General features: G+C 51.6%; 2 protein-coding genes and 1 pseudogene across 2 annotated transcripts; 2 read left to right on the plus strand and 1 right to left on the minus strand.

Annotated features, from left to right (window-relative positions):
* Positions 1-3,132: 3,132 nt before the first annotated feature.
* On the minus strand, positions 3,133-6,041 carry LOC114022034 (interleukin-8). The gene is made up of 3 exons (XM_027832643.3): positions 5,705-6,041; positions 4,813-4,930; positions 3,133-3,470 (listed from the first exon to the last, which is right to left on the minus strand). The coding sequence occupies exons 1-3, from the start codon at positions 5,775-5,777 to the stop codon at positions 3,326-3,328; spliced, it is 336 nt and encodes a 111-aa protein (XP_027688444.2). The 5' UTR covers positions 5,778-6,041; the 3' UTR covers positions 3,133-3,325.
* On the plus strand, positions 5,903-11,875 carry LOC119563915 (annotated as a pseudogene).
* Positions 11,876-14,688: 2,813 nt separating this feature from the next.
* Positions 14,689-17,596, plus strand: LOC119563890 (interleukin-8-like). The gene is made up of 3 exons (XM_037880565.2): positions 14,689-15,013; positions 15,788-15,905; positions 17,248-17,596. The coding sequence occupies exons 1-3, from the start codon at positions 14,941-14,943 to the stop codon at positions 17,402-17,404; spliced, it is 348 nt and encodes a 115-aa protein (XP_037736493.1). The 5' UTR covers positions 14,689-14,940; the 3' UTR covers positions 17,405-17,596.
* Positions 17,597-18,027: the final 431 nt, after the last annotated feature.

The raw sequence follows: 18,027 nt of genomic DNA on the forward strand, positions 1-18,027 counted from the left end.
CCGAGAGGCTAGGCAAAGTTCTGCAGAAAAGGACCTAGGGGTGACAGTGGACGAGAAGCTGGATAGGAGTCAACACTGTGCCCTTGATGCCAAGAAGGCTAACAGCATTTTGGGCTGTATAAGTAGGAGCATTGCCAGCAGATCGAAGGACGTGATCATTCCCCTCTATTCGACATTGGTGAGGCCTCATCTGGAGTACTGTGTCCAGTTTTGGGCCCCCCACTACAGAAGGGATGTGGACAAATTGGAAAGAGTCCAGTGGAGGGCAATGAAAATGATCAGGGGGCTGGAGCACATGACTTATGAGGAGAGGCTGAGGGAACTGGGATTGTTTAGTCTGCAAAAGAGAAGAATGAGGAGGGATTTGATAGCTGCTTTCAACTACCTGAAAGGGGGTTCCAAAGAGGATGGATCTAGACTGTTCTCAGTGGTGGCAGATGACAGAACAAGGAGTAATGGTCTCAAGTTGCAGTGGGGGAGGTTTAGGTTGGATATTAGGAAAAACTTTTTCACTAGGAGGGTGGTGAAGCACTGGAATGGGTTACCTAGGGAGGTGGTGGAATCTCCTTCCTTAGAAGTTTTTAAGGTCAGGCTTGACAAAGCCTTGGCTGGGATGATTTAGTTGGGGTTGGTCCTGTTTTGAGCAGGGGGTTGGACTAGATGACCTCCTGAGGTCCCTTCCAACCCTGATATTCTATGATTCTGTGAAGAAATACTTCCTTTTATTTGTTTTAAACCTGCTGCCTATTCATTTCATTGGGTGACCCCTAGTTCTTGTGTTATGAGAAGTAGTAAACAACACTTCCTTATCTACTTTCTCTACACCAGTCATGGTTTTATAGACCTCAATCATATCTCCCCTTAGCCGTCTCTTATATCCGTGCATATATCTCACAATAATTATGGTTAAGACTAAGATTTTGTCATGGTTATTTTTAGCAAAAGTCAAGGACAGGTCACGGGCAATAAACAAAAATTCACAGGAGCCATGACTTTTACTAAACATAATGTGGGGTGAGAGGGCTGCAGGGGGCAGGGGCAGGATTGAGAGCTGGAGCCTCATAGCTGGCACTGTTGGCCCCAGCCCAACCATCATGGGGGCAACAAAGCCCTGGCTCAAGCCCCTACTGCAGTCATGGGGGGGGCGGGGGAGCGGGCACACAGCAGCGGCTCCGGCTGAAGCCACTTGGGGAAGGGGGGGCAGGCACACAGCCCAGGCTCCAGCACCAGCAGAAGCCACGGGAGTGGGACGGGAGGCGCACAGCCCAGGCTCTAGCTGCAGCCACAGAGGGCAGGGGTCCTGGATTCGGCCCTGAGTGAAGCCGCAGGAGGGGTGGGAGGTGCACAGCCCTGACTCCAGCCACAGCCACAGGTTGGGGGCGCACAGCCCCCGGCTCTGCCCCTGATGCTGACAGCTGAAGCCAAAGTCATGGAGGGCCAGTAAAGACTTCCATCACATCGGTGACTAAATTGTGCCCTCAATTATGGTCATGTGACACAGACTTTCATTAGAGACCTTATATGACAGTTCATTTTTTGGTGAGCCCCGGAGATTCCTGTGTCCATCTACATCCCTGAATTTTAAAAATTGGAAATTGATCAGCATTCAAAAGTTATCGCAGTGCAGACGGCCACACAAGGCGAGAAATACTCAGTGTTGGGTCTCGCTTTGCCACGCCAACAGAGAAGACATTTACCAGGCAATATGGAAGGACCCCAGGGAAGCCCCGTAGACAAGAGAAGGTCTTAGTGTGAAGAACAAGGGTGAGAGTGCATTAGTGTGTGTGTAGGGGGCAGGGTGTGAACAGAGGAACAAGCTCAGGGAAATCCCGAAGTCCAGGGGCTATGCAATTTGTCCCATTGCTGGGAGTGGGGCGGGGCCCCTATGAGCTCCATGGTTCCTGGGATGTTCCTGGGGCTGCGAATGGGGGTTCATGGATTTTTGCTAGTTGCCCTGGGAGGCCAGAGAAACAATCGCATGAGAGATCATAAAGGAGAGAGCTAAATGCTGAAGCTGCCCTGGCTAGGGGGAGGTGGGAGCTTGAGGGTCTGTGGGAGCTGACTGGCAGGAATGGCATCAGAGAGTGAGAGCTTGGAGTGTTTAAGGGTCTGTCTACAGAGCAATCGGGAGGGGCGATCGCAGCACGTCTAGACGTACCTGAGCTAGCCTCGATTGAGCTGGCATGCCAAACGCCGCAGCCCTAGCCAGCCACGTACAAGCCCGCTGGGGATCTTCAGTACTCCCTTGGGCGGCCAGCCCCTGCCACTGGCCATGCCAGCATGGCTCCACTGCTGGGGTATCTGTAGATCCACGGCACAGACCTCTACCACTTCAGCTAATGGAGTGACTGGTAGCAGTAGAAGACTGTTATCTTCCATGAGGGCCAGGTGCTAGAGGGGGATGGAGACACACACTTTGCCAGAGGGTTTCACAGCTATTTGCTGAGGGCAGAGGAATGGTGCGACGCAGGACTCCTGGGTTCAATTACAGGTTCTGCAAAGAAGAGTGTGACTCTTCTGCTCCTGCCACACAGCCTGTCCCTGAAACTTTCTACTCCGATCCCTGTCACCCCAGCTTCTGCTCCTCTCCCCTCCCACCTATGGCATCTCACGGCAGGCCACTGACCTCTGGCAGAGGGGAGCTGGGCTTGTTCACTGACAGATGGCACCAGACATTTCAGCCTTCCCAGCCCTGCCCCAGAGCCGCCTCCCAAAACTGAGATGTTCTTTCCCTTCCTCTGCCAGGGCCGCCTCTGGCAAGAGCAGGAAGGCTGGGTCCGGGGCTCAGAGCTAGGAAGGGAGAACTCACCCCCCATCAGTTCTATGACTGGGATCCTATTCCAGCTTCCGCCAAACGTAAGTGGGGGGAATTCTTTCCTGAGACACACCATGGTGGCATGGCCCATCCTTGGTCTCCAGACTTACACCATGGCAATATGTCCCATCCTTGGTCTCCACAGTGACACCATAGTCACCTGGCCCACCTGTGGGTCTCCATAGTGACACCATGGCGACCTGGCCCATCTGTGGGTCTCCATAGTGACAACATACTGACATGGCCATTCCTTGTCCAGGAAATGGGGGCATTTCCTACTCACAGAAGCAGAAGCAATGGGTTAGAAAACACTGAACTTTATTGTATCTGCAAAGAATGACAGTGGTGTTGGCAGGGGGTCGCTTCCCCATCACACAGTCACTGGGGGACAAAGGACACAGAAGGGATGGAGGGAGTGGGAGGGGTTCTCCTTAAATAAACAGGACTAGAAAAATAGCTTCCCTAAACCGTGCACTGATGCACATCAGTCCATGTCAATAATGTGGAGCATCACACTGAGTTCTTGAGCAGCTGCTTCTGTCTCAGCTGTGCAGTCTGGGTGTCTTTATGTGATTTTTCTTGCTTTCCTTGACATGTGGCCAGCGATATCTTACTGGGATCAACACAGACTTCCTTCCCCTGTGTGAGCGTCACTCTGTGAGGAGAAAGAGAAAGAGAGAGAGAGAGAGATGAGCCCGGCTCCCTTACCAAATGCAAGGTGACGCCCAGACTGATGCCAGCTCCTGCGGCAGGGCAGTGACTGGGAGAGCGCTGGGAACCGAGGCACTTGTCCCTGAAACGGTCTGGTTCCGGAGTGAAATCGGTTCTCTTGAACGCAGGAGGCTGACAGAGCTGCCTGAGCCCAGGCCCGGTGCTGTGGGGCTGCTGCCGTGGGCACTTGCCTCCCGCAGCAACAACACAGCTCAGTCGGACCTGCAACAGCTTGTGCTAATGCAGTCGGTGCCCCCCACGCAGACCGGTCAATACACCAGGACCGTGGGCTGCCGCGCTGCCACCTTGGAATAGGAGCCCCACCAGCTTGGTCAACGCACTGCTGCCCTCGGCTGCCGATCCCCTGCCGGCCCAGTTCCATCCCCCACCCCCAGCTCTGCCAACACCTTTCGCTCCTGAGCTACAGCCCCCACCCTGCTCCTGGAACCAGAGCCCCCAGGCCTCGGCTTGTGCAGCTTGGGCCTGCTGAGCTGGGCTCCCGGCTAGCCCAGAGCGGGGGAAGCACATGCAGTCCTTCCAGTGCGTCTCTGACTCCTACAGCCCCGAACCTCAGTTAGCCAGGCTGTGTCATCGGCCAGCAGCGCTGCCTGGTGACACCCGCCCCTTAGCAATGGTGCGACTGCCCCTTTCCACTTTCCTTTTGTAACTGAGCCCCAGGCAGTCAGGCTGACGGCCCTGAGACCCCCCTGTTTGTTTACTTGGTCATTTGCAACACAGGCCGTTCAGGCGCACCATCAAAACACAAAGACACCCCGTCCCACAAGGCACTTCGTTCCTGTCGGGAGACAGTTGGTCACCTACAGTTCCTGACTCCATGTCTGTAAAAGTGCCACTGAATAGTTACAGGTTTCAGAGGAGCAGCCGTGTTAGTCTGTAGCCGCAAAAGGAACAGGGGGACTTGTGGCACCTTAGAGACTAACCAGACCATTAGAGCACAAGCTCTCGTGTGCTACAGCCCACTTCAGCGGCTGTGATGAAGGTGCCACAAGTCCCACGAGTTGCCACAAGTCCTCCTTTTCTTCTTGCAGAATATTTCGGAGCGAAGTTGCAGCATTAGAGGACGTCGTTACAGCAGCTGAGACTGGATCTCGGCTACAGAGTAGCGAGGCGGTAAAGACCATGGAGTGGGAGAGGAAATTACTGGGGTTGCATATCAAAGGTAAAAGCACGTGGCGGCATTTTATTTGCCAGTATTTTGCAGCGCTACGGCCCCAGGATGAGACAGACACGGCGAGCCCGTGTGTGGGACGCCCTGGGGTACTCACATCACGGCCTGGCGGGAGCAGTTAGGACCTGTGGGTCTGCAACTTCTGATGTGTTTTGGAGAAATTCTTCTGGGAACAAAATTATCTTTCATGCAGCATGTGTTGCTCTGGCTGACGACTGGGGAGAAGAAGGGAAAGGGAATTAGTTCTCCTTCCCTCAGGAACAAGGAAGCGCTGACTGGAGAGAATTTCTTACACTGACTAGTTCTGTTCTCATTAACAGCCACCCCCCCTTTCTGGAGGCAGGTGGGAATTCTTGGATGCTCCCCCGACCCCTCCGCAATCGGGTTAATGGTTGTTGTTGTTCTGCCCTCCACTGGCACAAGAAACGGACTATTCTCCATTCTGCCACGGAGTGATCTGGGCTGTCCCTTTGCTGCTCTGTGCCTCGGTTTCCCTGCCAGCAGCATGGGCGTAAGGGTACTGACACTCCCACTGGGGGCTGGAGAGGGTTAATTCAGTGATGCTGGTGAATGCCTTTCAGAGCCTGGGATAAAGGGCTATCGATATCTGAGCTCTGGAGCAGGCAGCTCTCGGCCTCCAGATCACAAAGCCTTATTCCCATTTCACAGATGGAACCTGAGGCCCAGAAAGAGTCCGGCTCAGACTTCCAATGCTTCCTAGGGGATTTTGGTGCAATTTCCATGGGACTTGGGCAGCCAAACCCCTCAGGCAGCTTTGGAAATCCAGCCTCAGTGACGGACACTGGACTTGTACCCACATCTCCTGAGTCCCAGCGCAGGGCCCACCCACACCCCTTCCTTCCTCTGCTTCACCCACTGCCCTTCCAAAGCTCCCGGGCCCTAACGCCGATGCTGGAAATGGCTGGGCTGGAGGCGTCTGGCAAGGCAGGGCTCTGTAGAGTAAGGACAGGGGTGGATCCGGTACTTACAGGAATCACAGTGGGCTTCAGTCCAGAGAGCGGCAAGGAGCAGCGTTGTCAGGGCTAAGGAGGTGACCTTCATTTCCAGGCAGGTTCTCTCGGCTCCCGCTGCAGCAGAGGCAGGTTCCTCCACAGTGGGGTGGCCGAGAAGGGTCTGGCTTCCCCCTCGCCTGCCTCTGTATTTTATAGCCCTCAGCAGGGATTTCCATGGCTGCGGTGGCGAGTGTGTGGAGGTGGGGAAGGGGATGGAGGGGAATACTTATTAATAAATGATAATGAAGGAATGGAATCTACCTCTCCCCCACGCATGTACCAGTGGCCAGAGGGGACAGAACAGGAGCTGGAAAGTCTCTTGCTGATTTACAGATAAGGAGCCAGCCCTGCACATGCTCACGGGGGAGGGGCAGGCTGTGGATTTTAAGTTTAAATTTAGTCATTTGCAAACCACACAGGATGACACACGATTCTCTGCCCCTGTGTTTGCTGAAGTCCTGCACGGAGTCTCTTTCAAACCCAGCCTGCGAGCCCTGGAAAGGAGACAAGATCAGGCCCATCTCGTGCAGATGGGACGGTGGGGTTGGATGGGCTTCAGTGGAGGTTAAACCCTCCCCGCACATTTCGTGTGCTTTGCTACGCAGGTATCAACGGTAATAGCAGAGTGCCCCAGTCCTGGGTGGGCCTCCTCCGTGCAGCTCCCCTTGCAGATGGCAGTGCTGTCCTGCTTTCACACCTGGGGAACTGCAGCACCAGAGACCCTGGGGGACTTGTCCAAGCTCTGGTGGGAAGGCTTTGGCTGAGCTGGGAGTAGGATCAGACCCCTTGAGTCACACCCCAGTGCCTTCCCCCTTTGCCATCCTTTCCCCCCAAGCTGCTCCCCGCTCATCATGCACCCCAAGAGCTGGGCTTGTGATGCAGTTGAGCAGCCCCCCTAAACCAACCCATTTCAGGGGGAATCCCACCCTGATGAGAAGGTTTCTGCATGTACCGTAGTAACCAGGTAGCAACGTGCCCATTGCACAGCAAGTGACATTCAAGGCCTTAGGGGCTGATCTCCAGCCTGTGACACTTAGCAGCAGGACTAGAATTAGTGGTGCAGGTAGGGATCATGGAACAATTTCACACATTGTAAGGCCAGAAGGGACCATATGATAATCTAGTCTGACCTCCTGTACAACACAGGCTGGAGAATTTCACCCATTTCCCCCTGTATGGAGCCTAACAGCTTGTGTTTAGCTAAAGCATCTCTGTCAGACAGGTCTCTGGGCTTGGTCTGAAAACGCCCAGGGATGGAGACTCCATCACGTCCCTTGGGATTTTGTTCTGTTGGTTGATCACCCTCCCTGTGGAAAATGTGGCCCTGATTTCTTACTGGGATTTGTCTGGTTTCAGCCTGCAGCCGTTGGTCATTGTTCTGCCTTTCTCCACTGGGTTAAAGACACTTTATTGCCCGGTATATTCTCCCCACGAAGGTGCGGGTACCCGGTCCCCAAGTCACCCCTTGCTCTTCTCTCTGAGAAGCTATCTAGACTGAGTTCTTTCACTCACTCTTTGAAAGGTATTTTTTCCAGCCCTCGACTGATTCTTGCGGCTCTTCCCTTCACGTGCTCCAGTTTTTCCCACATCCCTTTTGAAATGCAGATACCAGACCTGGGTGCATCTGTCAATACGTGGAAAACCTTAAGCGGAAGCCGGACCTGGGCAAGGCCTTCGAGTTGCCATGCAAGTGGGATGCCAGCAACCACTTCCTCCCCGGGGGCAGCTTCACCCGATTTGCCTACTGGAGGTTCATCCACAAGGCCCGGCTCAACTGCGTCCCGCTGAATGGAGCCATCCACACAGAATCAGGACAAGTGATGGAGGAAGTGCGGCTATGCCAGTGAGACGCTACCCCACTTCCAGTGTAGCTGCAAACCCCATTCCAGAGTCTGGCGGCCGAGACACAATACCACAATACCACAATATCATGTAGTCCAACCCCCTGCTCAAAGCAGGACCAACACCAACTAAATCATCCCAGCCAGGGCTTTGTCAAGCCGGGCCTTAAAAACCTCTAAGGATGGAGATTCCACCACCTCCCTAGGGAACCCATTCCAGTGCTTCACCACCCTCCTAGTGAAATAGTGTTTCCTAATATCCAACCTAAACCTCCCCCACTGCAACTTGAGACCATTACTCCTGGTTCTGTCATCTGCTACTACTGAGAACAGCCGAGCTCCATCCTCTTTGGAATCCCTGCTTCAGGTAGTTGAAGGCTGCTATCAAATCCCGCCCCCCCCCCCTTCACTCTTCTCTTCTGCAGACTAAATAACCCCAGTTTCCTTAGCCTCTCCTCGTAAGTCATGTGCCCCAGCCCCTTAATAATTTTCATTGCCCTCCACTGGACTCTCTCCAATTTGTCCACTTCCTTTCTGTAGTGGGCGGGGGGTGAACTGGACACAATACTCCAGATGTGGCCTCACCAGTGCCGAAGAGAGGGGAATAATCACTTCCCTCCATCTGCTGGCAATGCTCCTACTAATGCAGCCCAATATGCCGTTAGCCTTCTTGGAAAGAAGGGCACAGTGTTGACTCCGCACGCCGGCCACCCAAGCCAGGCTGCACGGGGGGAGTTTCTGAGCCTTTGGGCTTCCTCTGGCCATACAGCCCCTGGCCACCATGCCCACAGGAAGGGGGGACGCAGGGGCTGGCCTTCTGGCTCTGCAAGGGCACATTCTGCTGCCTGCAGCTCCGGGCAGCATCACCCATCCCCTGCCTGGCTGGCCACGTAATAACCCACTGAGGAGTCGTGATCCCCAGTTTGAAAACCCTGACAGATCAATATACTGTCTAGTGAAAACAAGAATATTTCTGTTATCAAAGAACAAAGAGTTAGATGATGCTGTGACATTGACAGATCAGCCAACCAGTGTGTACCCATTGTACCTTAACAGGAGGCATAACAATTGTAATCAAGATGACTCACTTATGTTTGGATGTCAAAGAAATGTTAATTATGCTATCAATCCTCAACTCATTTACTCTGTATTGATAAGAATCAAAGGGTAGATGCTTAATGTATTTGTCTGTGTTTACCTATATCTTGTTAAAAGTTTAACAATGTAACCAGACTAGCTTGTAGCTGTTAATTCCCTTTCATTAGTTAATTGACTTAATTATGTATGTGACTGTGTCCAAGTAACCTTAAGATCAAAGATGTGAGATACTGCAGGAAACTAATAATGTTATCTATATTGTCTTCAGCTTAACTATCTCTGTTATAATGGAGGATCGTCTAATTGCCTTATGTGAATGAGTGTAACTAGCCACCTGTGTATGCAGAGGAAACAGATTAGTTTCAAAGCATGAAAGTGAAGTGAGCTGTAGCTCACGAAAGCTTATGCTCAAATAAATTGGTTAGTCTCTAAGGTGCCACAAGTCCTCCTTTTCTTTTTGCAAATACAGACTAACATGGCTGTTACTCTGAAACCTTTCAAAGCAAAGGTCCACATTGCCTATTCATCTTCCCAGGAAAGCCCTGCTATGACAATTTTTGTGAGGAGGCTTGTCAGCTGGCTAGAAGAATTATAAAGGAAAGCTTTGGGCCTGATTCTTTCATCTCTAGTTTGCTTAAATTTTGAACAAGGAAAGTATAAGTCGTAAGATGGAGATCTTCCAAATAATTATTTGGAATACAGGCAGCCCTCGACTTCACGACGTTCGCGTTATGACGAACGGCACTTACACCATTTATAAATTGACACCCAGTTTTGACTTTCCAACGTCGATTTCGACTTTACGGTGCTCAAGATGACGCAAAGCCACGCCAGTGAACAGGTTCAGATGTGCGCATCGACATTCTGCGCCGCCCGTCTCCCTGACTCAAGATGCTCAATTGCTGTTCCGACACCATTTTTACGTGCTGAATCTTTGTGCTTCCGAACTGTTTTTAAAATTGATTGGTTCTGTGCCCATAATAATGGCAGAAAAGCATAAATCTGATGCAAGTGATGTTTCTTCTCTAAGAAAAGTAGAACAATGACTATGGAAACAAAAATGGAAATAATTAAGAGGTCCGGAAAAGGTGAGACACCGACTGAAATCTGTAGAGCTTTGGATATCCCCCAAACGACCATCGTGACCATCCTGAAAGGCAAGGTACGACTTCAGGAACATGTTAAGAGCTCAGCTCCTATGCAAGCCACTGTGATAACTAATCAGTGTGTTGGACTTATTGCCCAGGTTGAGAAACTGTTCTTTGTTTGGCTGGAGGATCAAAATCGACGCCGTGCTCCTGTGAGTTTATGCAGAATTCAGGAGAAGACCAGGAGTCTTTATGATGATCTAAACATACCGCAGGGGAGAGTTCCAATGCTGAGCCTTTTAATGCCAGTAGGGGCTGGTTGATGCATTTTAAAGCCAGGGCCAATTTGCATAACATCAAGATTTCCGGTGAAGCGGCCAGTGCTGATGAAGAGGCAGCTCGTGTTTTTCCTGAGACATTGGCTGAGATCATTGGGGGTGGGGGGTGCGAGGGGATTGTGCTCAGCATGATTTGAATGTTGATGAAACTGGGCTCTTTTGGGGGAAAAAATGCTGTCAAGAACTGACATTCCGAAAGAGGAGAAATCCGTGCCAGGGCACAAAGCTGCTAAAGATAGGCTCACTCTTTCGCTCGGTGCAAATGCTGCAGGTGACTTTAAACTTAAACTTTTGCTTGTTCAGAAAACCCCAGGGCTTCCAAGAGATATTCCAAAGCATTTCTCCCAGTGATATGGAATCCAGTCCTAAGGCACGGGTCAACAGGAACATTTTTGAGGATTGGTTTAATCATCATTTTGTGCCAAGTGTCAGGGATTATTGCAGCAAAAATAGTCTTGCATTTAAAGCATTGTTAATCCCTGACAATGCTCCTGGTCATCCAACCATCCTAGACGACATGTGTCCTGACATCAAAGTGGTGTTTCTGCCCCCCAGTACCACCTCACTGTTGCAACCCATGGACCAGGGGATATTTGCATCCTTCAAGGCCTACTATCTTAGGAGCATGTTTCCCCAGGCCATCAGGGCAACCGAGAAGGAAGGTAGACCAACCCTGAAGGAATTCTGGAAGGTCTTCAACATTTACCATGCAGTTAAGAATATTGGTGAGTCATGGAATGAAGTCAAACAATCAAATTTGAATAGTGTTTGGAGAGAATTGTGTCCTGATATTGTGTCTGACTTCCAAGGCTTTACAGACACTGTTGAGGAGGTGACCAAAGCTGTTGTTGAATTGGACAAAGAATTCAATTTAGATGTTGCACTAGAGGATATTGATGAGTTGCTGGCCTCACATTCTGAAGAATTAACTAATGAGGACCTCATTGCTTTGGAACAGCAAAAAGGGGCAGAGGAAGAAGAAGATGCACCAACTGTTGAAGAGACTCTTCCTCGTAAAGTCTTGACAACAAAAGTGTTGGCTGAGGTATTTCAACATATGGAAGCTGCCGTGTCCCTGTTTGAGGAACATGACGCCAATATTGAACGCAGTGCATCTGTGAATAGAGGCATATCCAACATGTACAGCTGCTACAGAGAAATTTACAAGGAAAAGAGGAGAACATCTGTCCAAACTTCCTTGCATACTTTGTTTAAGTCCTTCCAAATCACCTCAAAAACCCCTGAAAACCCCACCCAATTAGACCTACTCATGACTCGGAAGAAGGTGTCCTAAGCCGAAGGACTGCATATACTATAGCTCTTTATGTATCGTTATCTTATTATGTGATTTTTTATGTCAACATGATTGCTATTTACAATATAAATACATTAATATAGCTATATTACTCCTCTATAATTGACTGAGTACAAAAATTTGGGTTATTTTGGTGAAAATAGTGTATTGGGCCTTGGTTCAGGAACCAGTCACCCAGATATAACATTGGTTCCTATGGGAAAATCGGTTCTGAGTTACGATGTTTTGACTTAAGACGTGATTTCCAGGAACCACTTGTGTCGTAAGTCCGAGGACTGCCTGTAACCTGGAAAATGCATGGAAAAACTTTAACAGACTTTAGATTTAAGCTGCCTTTGGATTCTGACCTCTTGGGATAATTCCAGAGAGACTTTTACAAGCCAGCAATTTAATCCACCACTGCTGCAATCCTGAATTATGAACACTGGAAGTCATTGGTATGTATATTGATCTTTTAACCATTTGCAACTCTCTTCTCTTTTCCTTTTATTATTAAACCTTTAGTTTTAGTTACTAAAGAATTGGCATCAGTGCGATTATTGGGCAAGATCTGTCAGGTCTTTTGAGATTGATGAACCTTGCCAGCAAGTTAAAGAAGTATGGGCTGGACTATATGGACTATAAGGTGGATAGAAAGCTGGCTAGATCGTCGGGCTCAACGGGTAGTGATCAATGGCTCCATGTCTCGTTGGCAGCCGCTATCAAGTGGAGTCCCTCAGGGGTCGGTCCTGGGACCAGTTTTGTTCAACATCTTCATTAATGATCTGGATGATGGGATGAATTGCACCCTCATCTAGTTCGTGGATGACACTAAGCTTGGGGGAGAGGTAGATGCACTGGAGGGTTGGGTTGGGGTCCAGAGTGACCTAGACAAATTGGAGGTTTGGGCCAAAAGAAATCTAATGAGATTCAACATGGACAAGTGCAGAATCCTGCACTTAGGATGGAAGAATCCCATGTACTGCTACAGGCTGGGGACCGACTGGCTAAGCGGCAGTTCTGCAGAAAAGGACCTGGGGTTTACAGTGAATGAGAAACGTGATATGAGTCAGCAGTGTGCCCTTGTTTCCAAGAAGGCTAACAGCATATTGGGCTGCATTAGTAGGAGCATTGCCAGCAGATGGAGGGAAGTGATTATTCCCCTCTATTCGGCACTGGTGAGGACACATCTGGAGTATTGTGTCCAGTTCACCCCCCGCCCCCCGCCCACTACAGAAAGGAAGTGGACAAATTGGAGAGAGTCCAGAGGAGGGGAATGAAAATTATTAAGGGGCTGGGGCACATGACTTACGAGGAGAGGCTAAGGAAACTGGGGTTATTTAGTCTGCAGAAGAGAAGAGTGAGGCGGGATTTGATAGCAGCCTTCAACTACCTGAAGCAGGGATTCCAAAGAGGATGGAGCTCGGCTGTTCTCAGTAGTAGCAGATGACAGAACCAGGAGTAATGGTCTCAAGTTGCAGTGGGGGAGGTTTAGGTTGGATATTAGGAAACACTATTTCACTAGGAGGGTGGTGAAGCACTGGAATGGGTTCCCTAGGGAGGTGGTGGAATCTCCTTCCTTAGAAGTTTTTAAGGTCAGGCTTGACAAAGCCCTGGCTGGGATGATTTAGTTGGGGTAGGTCCTGCTTTGAGCAGGGGGTTGGACTAGATGACATTGTGGTATTGTGGTATTGTGTCTCGGCTGCCAGACTCTGGAATGGGGTTTGCAGCTACACTGGAAGTGGGGTAGTGTCTCACTGGCATAGCTGCACTTCTTCCATCACTTGTCCTGATTCTCTGTGGATGGCTCCATTCAGCGGGACGCAGTTGAGCCGGGCCTTGTGGATGAACCTCCAGTAGGCAAATCGGGTGAAGCTGCCACCGGGGAGGAAGTGGTTGCTGGCATCCCACTTGCATGGCAACTCGAAGGCCTTGCCCAGGTCCGGCTTCCGCTTAAGGTTTTCCACATATTGACAGATGCACCCAGGTCTGGTATCTGCATTTCAAAAGGGATGTGGGAAAAACTGGAGCACGTCAAGGGAAGAGCCGCAAGAATCAGTCGAGGGCTGGAAAAAATACCTTTCAAAGAGTGACTGAAAGAACTCGGTCTAGATAGCTTCTCAGAGAGAAGAGCAAGAGGTGACTTGGAGACCGGGCACCCGCACCTTCGTGGGGAGAATATACCGGGCAATAAAGTGTCTTTAACCCAGTGGAGAAAGGCAGAACAATGACCAACGGCTGCAGGCTGAAACCAGACAAATCCCAGTAAGAAATCAGGGCCACATTTTCCGCAGGGAGGGTGATCAACCATTAGAACAAAATCCCAAGGGACGTGATGGAGTCTCCATCCCTGGGCGTTTTCAGACCAAGCCCAGAGACCTGTCTGACAGAGATGCTTTAGCCAAACACAAGCTGTTAGGCTCCATACAGGGGGAAATGGGTGAAATTCTCCAGCCTGTGTTGTACAGGAGGTCAGACTAGATTATCATATGGTCCCTTCTGGCCTTACAATGTGTGAAATTATTCCATGATCCCTACCTGCACCACTAATTCTAATCCTGCTGCTAATGTGCCCCAGGCTGGAAATCAGCCCCTAAGGTCTTGAATGTCACTTGCTGTGCAATGGGCACGTTGCTACCTGGTTACTACGGTACATGCAGAAACCTTCTCATCAGGGTGGGATTCCCCCTGAAATGGGTTGGTTTAGGGGGGCTGCTCAACTGCATCGCAAGCCCAGCTCTTGGGGTGCATGATGAGCGGGGAGCAGCTTGGGGGGAAAGGATGGCAAAGGGGGAAGGCACTGGGGTGTGACTCAAGGGGTCTGATCCTACTCCCAGCTCAGCCAAAGCCTTCCCACCAGAGCTTGGACAAGTCCCCCAGGGTCTCTGGTGCTGCAGTTCCCCAGGTGTGAAAGCAGGACAGCACTGCCATCTGCAAGGGGAGCTGCGCGGAGGAGGCCCACCCAGGACTGGGGCACTCTGCTATTACCGTTGATACCTGCGTAGCAAAGCACACGAAATGTGTGGGGAGGGTTTAACCTCCACTGAAGCCCATCCAACCCCACCGTCCCATCTGCACGAGATGGGCCTGATCTTGTCTCCTTTCCAGGGCTCGCAGGCTGGGTTTGAAAGAGACTCAGTGCAGGACTTCAGCAAACACAGGGGCAGAGAATCGTGTGTCATCCTGTGTGGTTTGCAAATGACTAAATTTAAACTTAAAATCCACAGCCTGCCCCTCCCCCGTGAGCATGTGCAGGGCTGGCTCCTTATCTGTAAATCAGCAAGAGACTTTCCAGCTCCTGTTCTGTCCCCTCTGGCCACTGGTACATGCGTGGGGGAGAGGTAGATTCCATTCCTTCATTATCATTTATTAATAAGTATTCCCCTCCATCCCCTTCCCCACCTCCACACACTTGCCACCGCAGCCATGGAAATCCCTGCTGAGGGCTATAAAATACAGAGGCAGGCGAGGGGGAAGCCAGACCCTTCTCGGCCACCCCACTGTGGAGGAACCTGCCTCTGCTGCAGCGGGAGCCGAGAGAACCTGCCTGGAAATGAAGGTCACCTCCTTAGCCCTGACAACGCTGCTCCTTGCCGCTCTCTGGACTGAAGCCCACTGTGATTCCTGTAAGTACCGGATCCACCCCTGTCCTTACTCTACAGAGCCCTGCCTTGCCAGACGCCTCCAGCCCAGCCATTTCCAGCATCGGCGTTAGGGCCCGGGAGCTTTGGAAGGGCAGTGGGTGAAGCAGAGGAAGGAAGGGGTGTGGGTGGGCCCTGCGCTGGGACTCAGGAGATGTGGGTACAAGTCCAGTCTCCGTCACTGAGGCTGGATTTCCAAAGCTGCCTGAGGGGTTTGGCTGCCCAAGTCCCATGGAAATTGCACCAAAATCCCCTAGGAAGCGTTGGAAATCTGAGCCGGACTCTTTCTGGGCCTCAGGTTCCATCTATGAAATGGGAATAAGGCTTTGTGATCTGGAGGCCGAGAGCTGCCTGCTCCAGAGCTCAGATATCGATAGCCCTTTATCCCAGGCTCTGAAAGGCATTCACCAGCATCACTGAATTAACCCTCTCCAGCCCCCAGTGGGAGTGTCCGTACCCTTACCCCCATGCTGCTGGCAGGGAAACCGAGGCACAGAGCAGCAAAGGGACAGCCCAGATCACTCCGTGGCAGAATGGAGAATAGTCCGTTTCTTGTGCCAGTGGAGGGCAGAACAACAACAACCATTAACCCGATTGCGGAGGGGCCGGGGGAGCATCCAAGAATTCCCACCTGCCTCCAGAAAGGGGGGGTGGCTGTTAATGAGAACAGAACTAGTCAGTGTAAGAAATTCTCTCCAGTCAGCGCTTCCTTGTTCCTGAGGGAAGGAGAACTAATTCCCTTTCCCTTCTTCTCCCCAGTCGTCAGCCAGAGCAACACATGCTGCATGAAAGATAATTTTGTTCCCAGAAGAATTTCTCCAAAACACATCAGAAGTTGCAGACCCACAGGTCCTAACTGCTCCCGCCAGGCCGTGATGTGAGTACCCCAGGGCGTCCCACACACGGGCTCGCCGTGTCTGTCTCATCCTGGGGCCGTAGCGCTGCCAAATACTGGCAAATAAAATGCCGCCACGTGCTTTTACCTTTGATATGCAACCCCAGTAATTTCCTCTCCCACTCCATGGTCTTTACCGCCTCGCTACTCTGTAGCCGAGATCCAGTCTCAGCTGCTGTAACGACGTCCTCTAATGCTGAAACTTCGCTCCGAAATATTCTGCAAGAAGAAAAGGAGGACTTGTGGCAACTCGTGGGACTTGTGGCACCTTCATTGCATCTGCTGAAGTGGGCTGTAGCACACGAGAGCTTGTGCTCTAATGGTCTGGTTAGTCTCTAAGGTGCCACAAGTCCTCCTGTTCCTTTTGCGGCTACAGACTAACACGGCTGCTCCTCGGAAACCTGTAACTATTCGGTGGCACTTTTACAGACATGGAGTCGGGAAGTGTAGGTGACCAACTGTCTCCCGACAGGAACAAAGTGCCTTGTGGGACGGGATGTCTTTGTATTTTGATGGTGCGCCTGAACGGCCTGTGTTGCAAACGATCAAGTAAACAAACAGGGGGGTCTCAGGGCCGTCAGCCTGACTGCCTGGGGCTCAGTTACAAAAGGAAAGTGGAAAGGGGCAATCGCACCGTTGCTAAGGGGCGGGTGTCACCAGACAGCGCTGCTGGCCGATGACACAGCCTGGCTAACTGAGGTTCGGGGCTGTAGGAGTCAGAGACGCACTAGAAGGACTGCATGTGCTTCCCCCGCTCTGGGCTAGCCGGGAGCCCAGCTCAGCAGGCCCAAGCTGCACAAGCCGAGGCCTGGGGGCTCTGGTTCCAGGAGCAGGGTGGGGGCTGTAGCTCAGGAGCGAAAGGTGTTGGCAGAGCTGGGGGTGGGGGATGGAACTGGGCCGGCAGGGGATCGGCAGCCGAGGGCAGCAGTGCGTTGACCAAGCTGGTGGGGCTCCTATTCCAAGGTGGCAGCGCGGCAGCCCACGGTCCTGGTGTATTGACCGGTCTGCGTGGGGGGCACCGACTGCATTAGCACAAGCTGTTGCAGGTCCGACTGAGCTGTGTTGTTGCTGCGGGAGGCAAGTGCCCACGGCAGCAGCCCCACAGCACCGGGCCTGGGCTCAGGCAGCTCTGTCAGCCTCCTGCGTTCAAGAGAACCGATTTCACTCCGGAACCAGACCGTTTCAGGGACAAGTGCCTTGGTTCCCAGCGCTCTCCCAGTCACTGCCCTGCCGCAGGAGCTGGCATCAGTCTGGGCGTCACCTTGCATTTGGTAAGGGAGCCGGGCTCATCTCTCTCTCTCTCTCTCTCTCTTTCTCCTCACAGAGTGACGCTCACACAGGGGAAGGAAGTCTGTGTTGATCCCAGTAAGATATCGCTGGCCACATGTCAAGGAAAGCAAGAAAAATCACGTAAAGACAGCCAAAAAGACACCCAGACTGCACAGCTGAGACAGAAGCAGCTGCTCAAGAACTCAGTGTGATGCTCCACATTATTGACATGGACTGATGTGCATCAGTGCACGGTTTAGGGAAGCTATTTTTCTAGCCCTGTTTATTTAAGGAGAACCCCTCCCACTCCTCCACCCCTTCTGTGTCCTTTGTCCCCCAGTGACTGTGTGATGGGGAAGCGACCCCCTGCCAACACCACTGTCATTCTTTGCAGATACAATAAAGTCCAGTGTTTTCCAATGTGACCCATTGCTTCTGCTTCTGTGAGTAGGAAATGCCCCCATTTCCTGGACAAGGAATGGCCATGTCAGTATGTTGTCACTATGGAGACCCACAGATGGGCCAGGTCGCCATGGTGTCACTATGGAGACCCACAGGTGGGCCAGGTGACTATGGTGTCACTGTGGAGACCAAGGATGGGACATATTGCCATAGTGTAAGTCTGGAGACCAAGGATGGGCCATGCCACCATGGTGTGTCTCAGGAAAGAATTCCCCCCACTTACGTTTGGCGGAAGCTGGAATAGGATCCCAGTCATAGAACTGATGGGGGGTGAGTTCTCCCTTCCTAGCTCTGAGCCCCGGACCCAGTCTTCCTGCTCTTGCCAGAGGCGGCCCTGGCAGAGGAAGGGAAAGAACATCTCAGATTTGGGAGG

Source organism: Chelonia mydas, chromosome 17, assembly GCF_015237465.2.
Source record: "Chelonia mydas isolate rCheMyd1 chromosome 17, rCheMyd1.pri.v2, whole genome shotgun sequence".
In the NCBI taxonomy this organism is placed as follows: domain Eukaryota; kingdom Metazoa; phylum Chordata; order Testudines; family Cheloniidae; genus Chelonia; species Chelonia mydas.

Bases quoted from the DNA above. Each gene is read 5' to 3' on its own strand.
- LOC114022034 (XM_027832643.3), bottom strand. From the start codon at position 5,777: ATGAAGGTCACCTCCTTAGCCCTGACAACGCTGCTCCTTGCCGCTCTC. The intron at 4,931-5,704 runs GTAAGTACCGGA...TCTTCTCCCCAG, and splicing joins TGAAGCCCACTGTGATTCCT to TCGTCAGCCAGAGCAACACA. The intron at 3,471-4,812 runs GTGAGTACCCCA...TTCTCCTCACAG, and splicing joins TGCTCCCGCCAGGCCGTGAT to AGTGACGCTCACACAGGGGA.
- LOC119563890 (XM_037880565.2), top strand. From the start codon at position 14,941: ATGAAGGTCACCTCCTTAGCCCTGACAACGCTGCTCCTTGCCGCTCTC. The intron at 15,014-15,787 runs GTAAGTACCGGA...TCTTCTCCCCAG, and splicing joins TGAAGCCCACTGTGATTCCT to TCGTCAGCCAGAGCAACACA. The intron at 15,906-17,247 runs GTGAGTACCCCA...TTCTCCTCACAG, and splicing joins TGCTCCCGCCAGGCCGTGAT to AGTGACGCTCACACAGGGGA.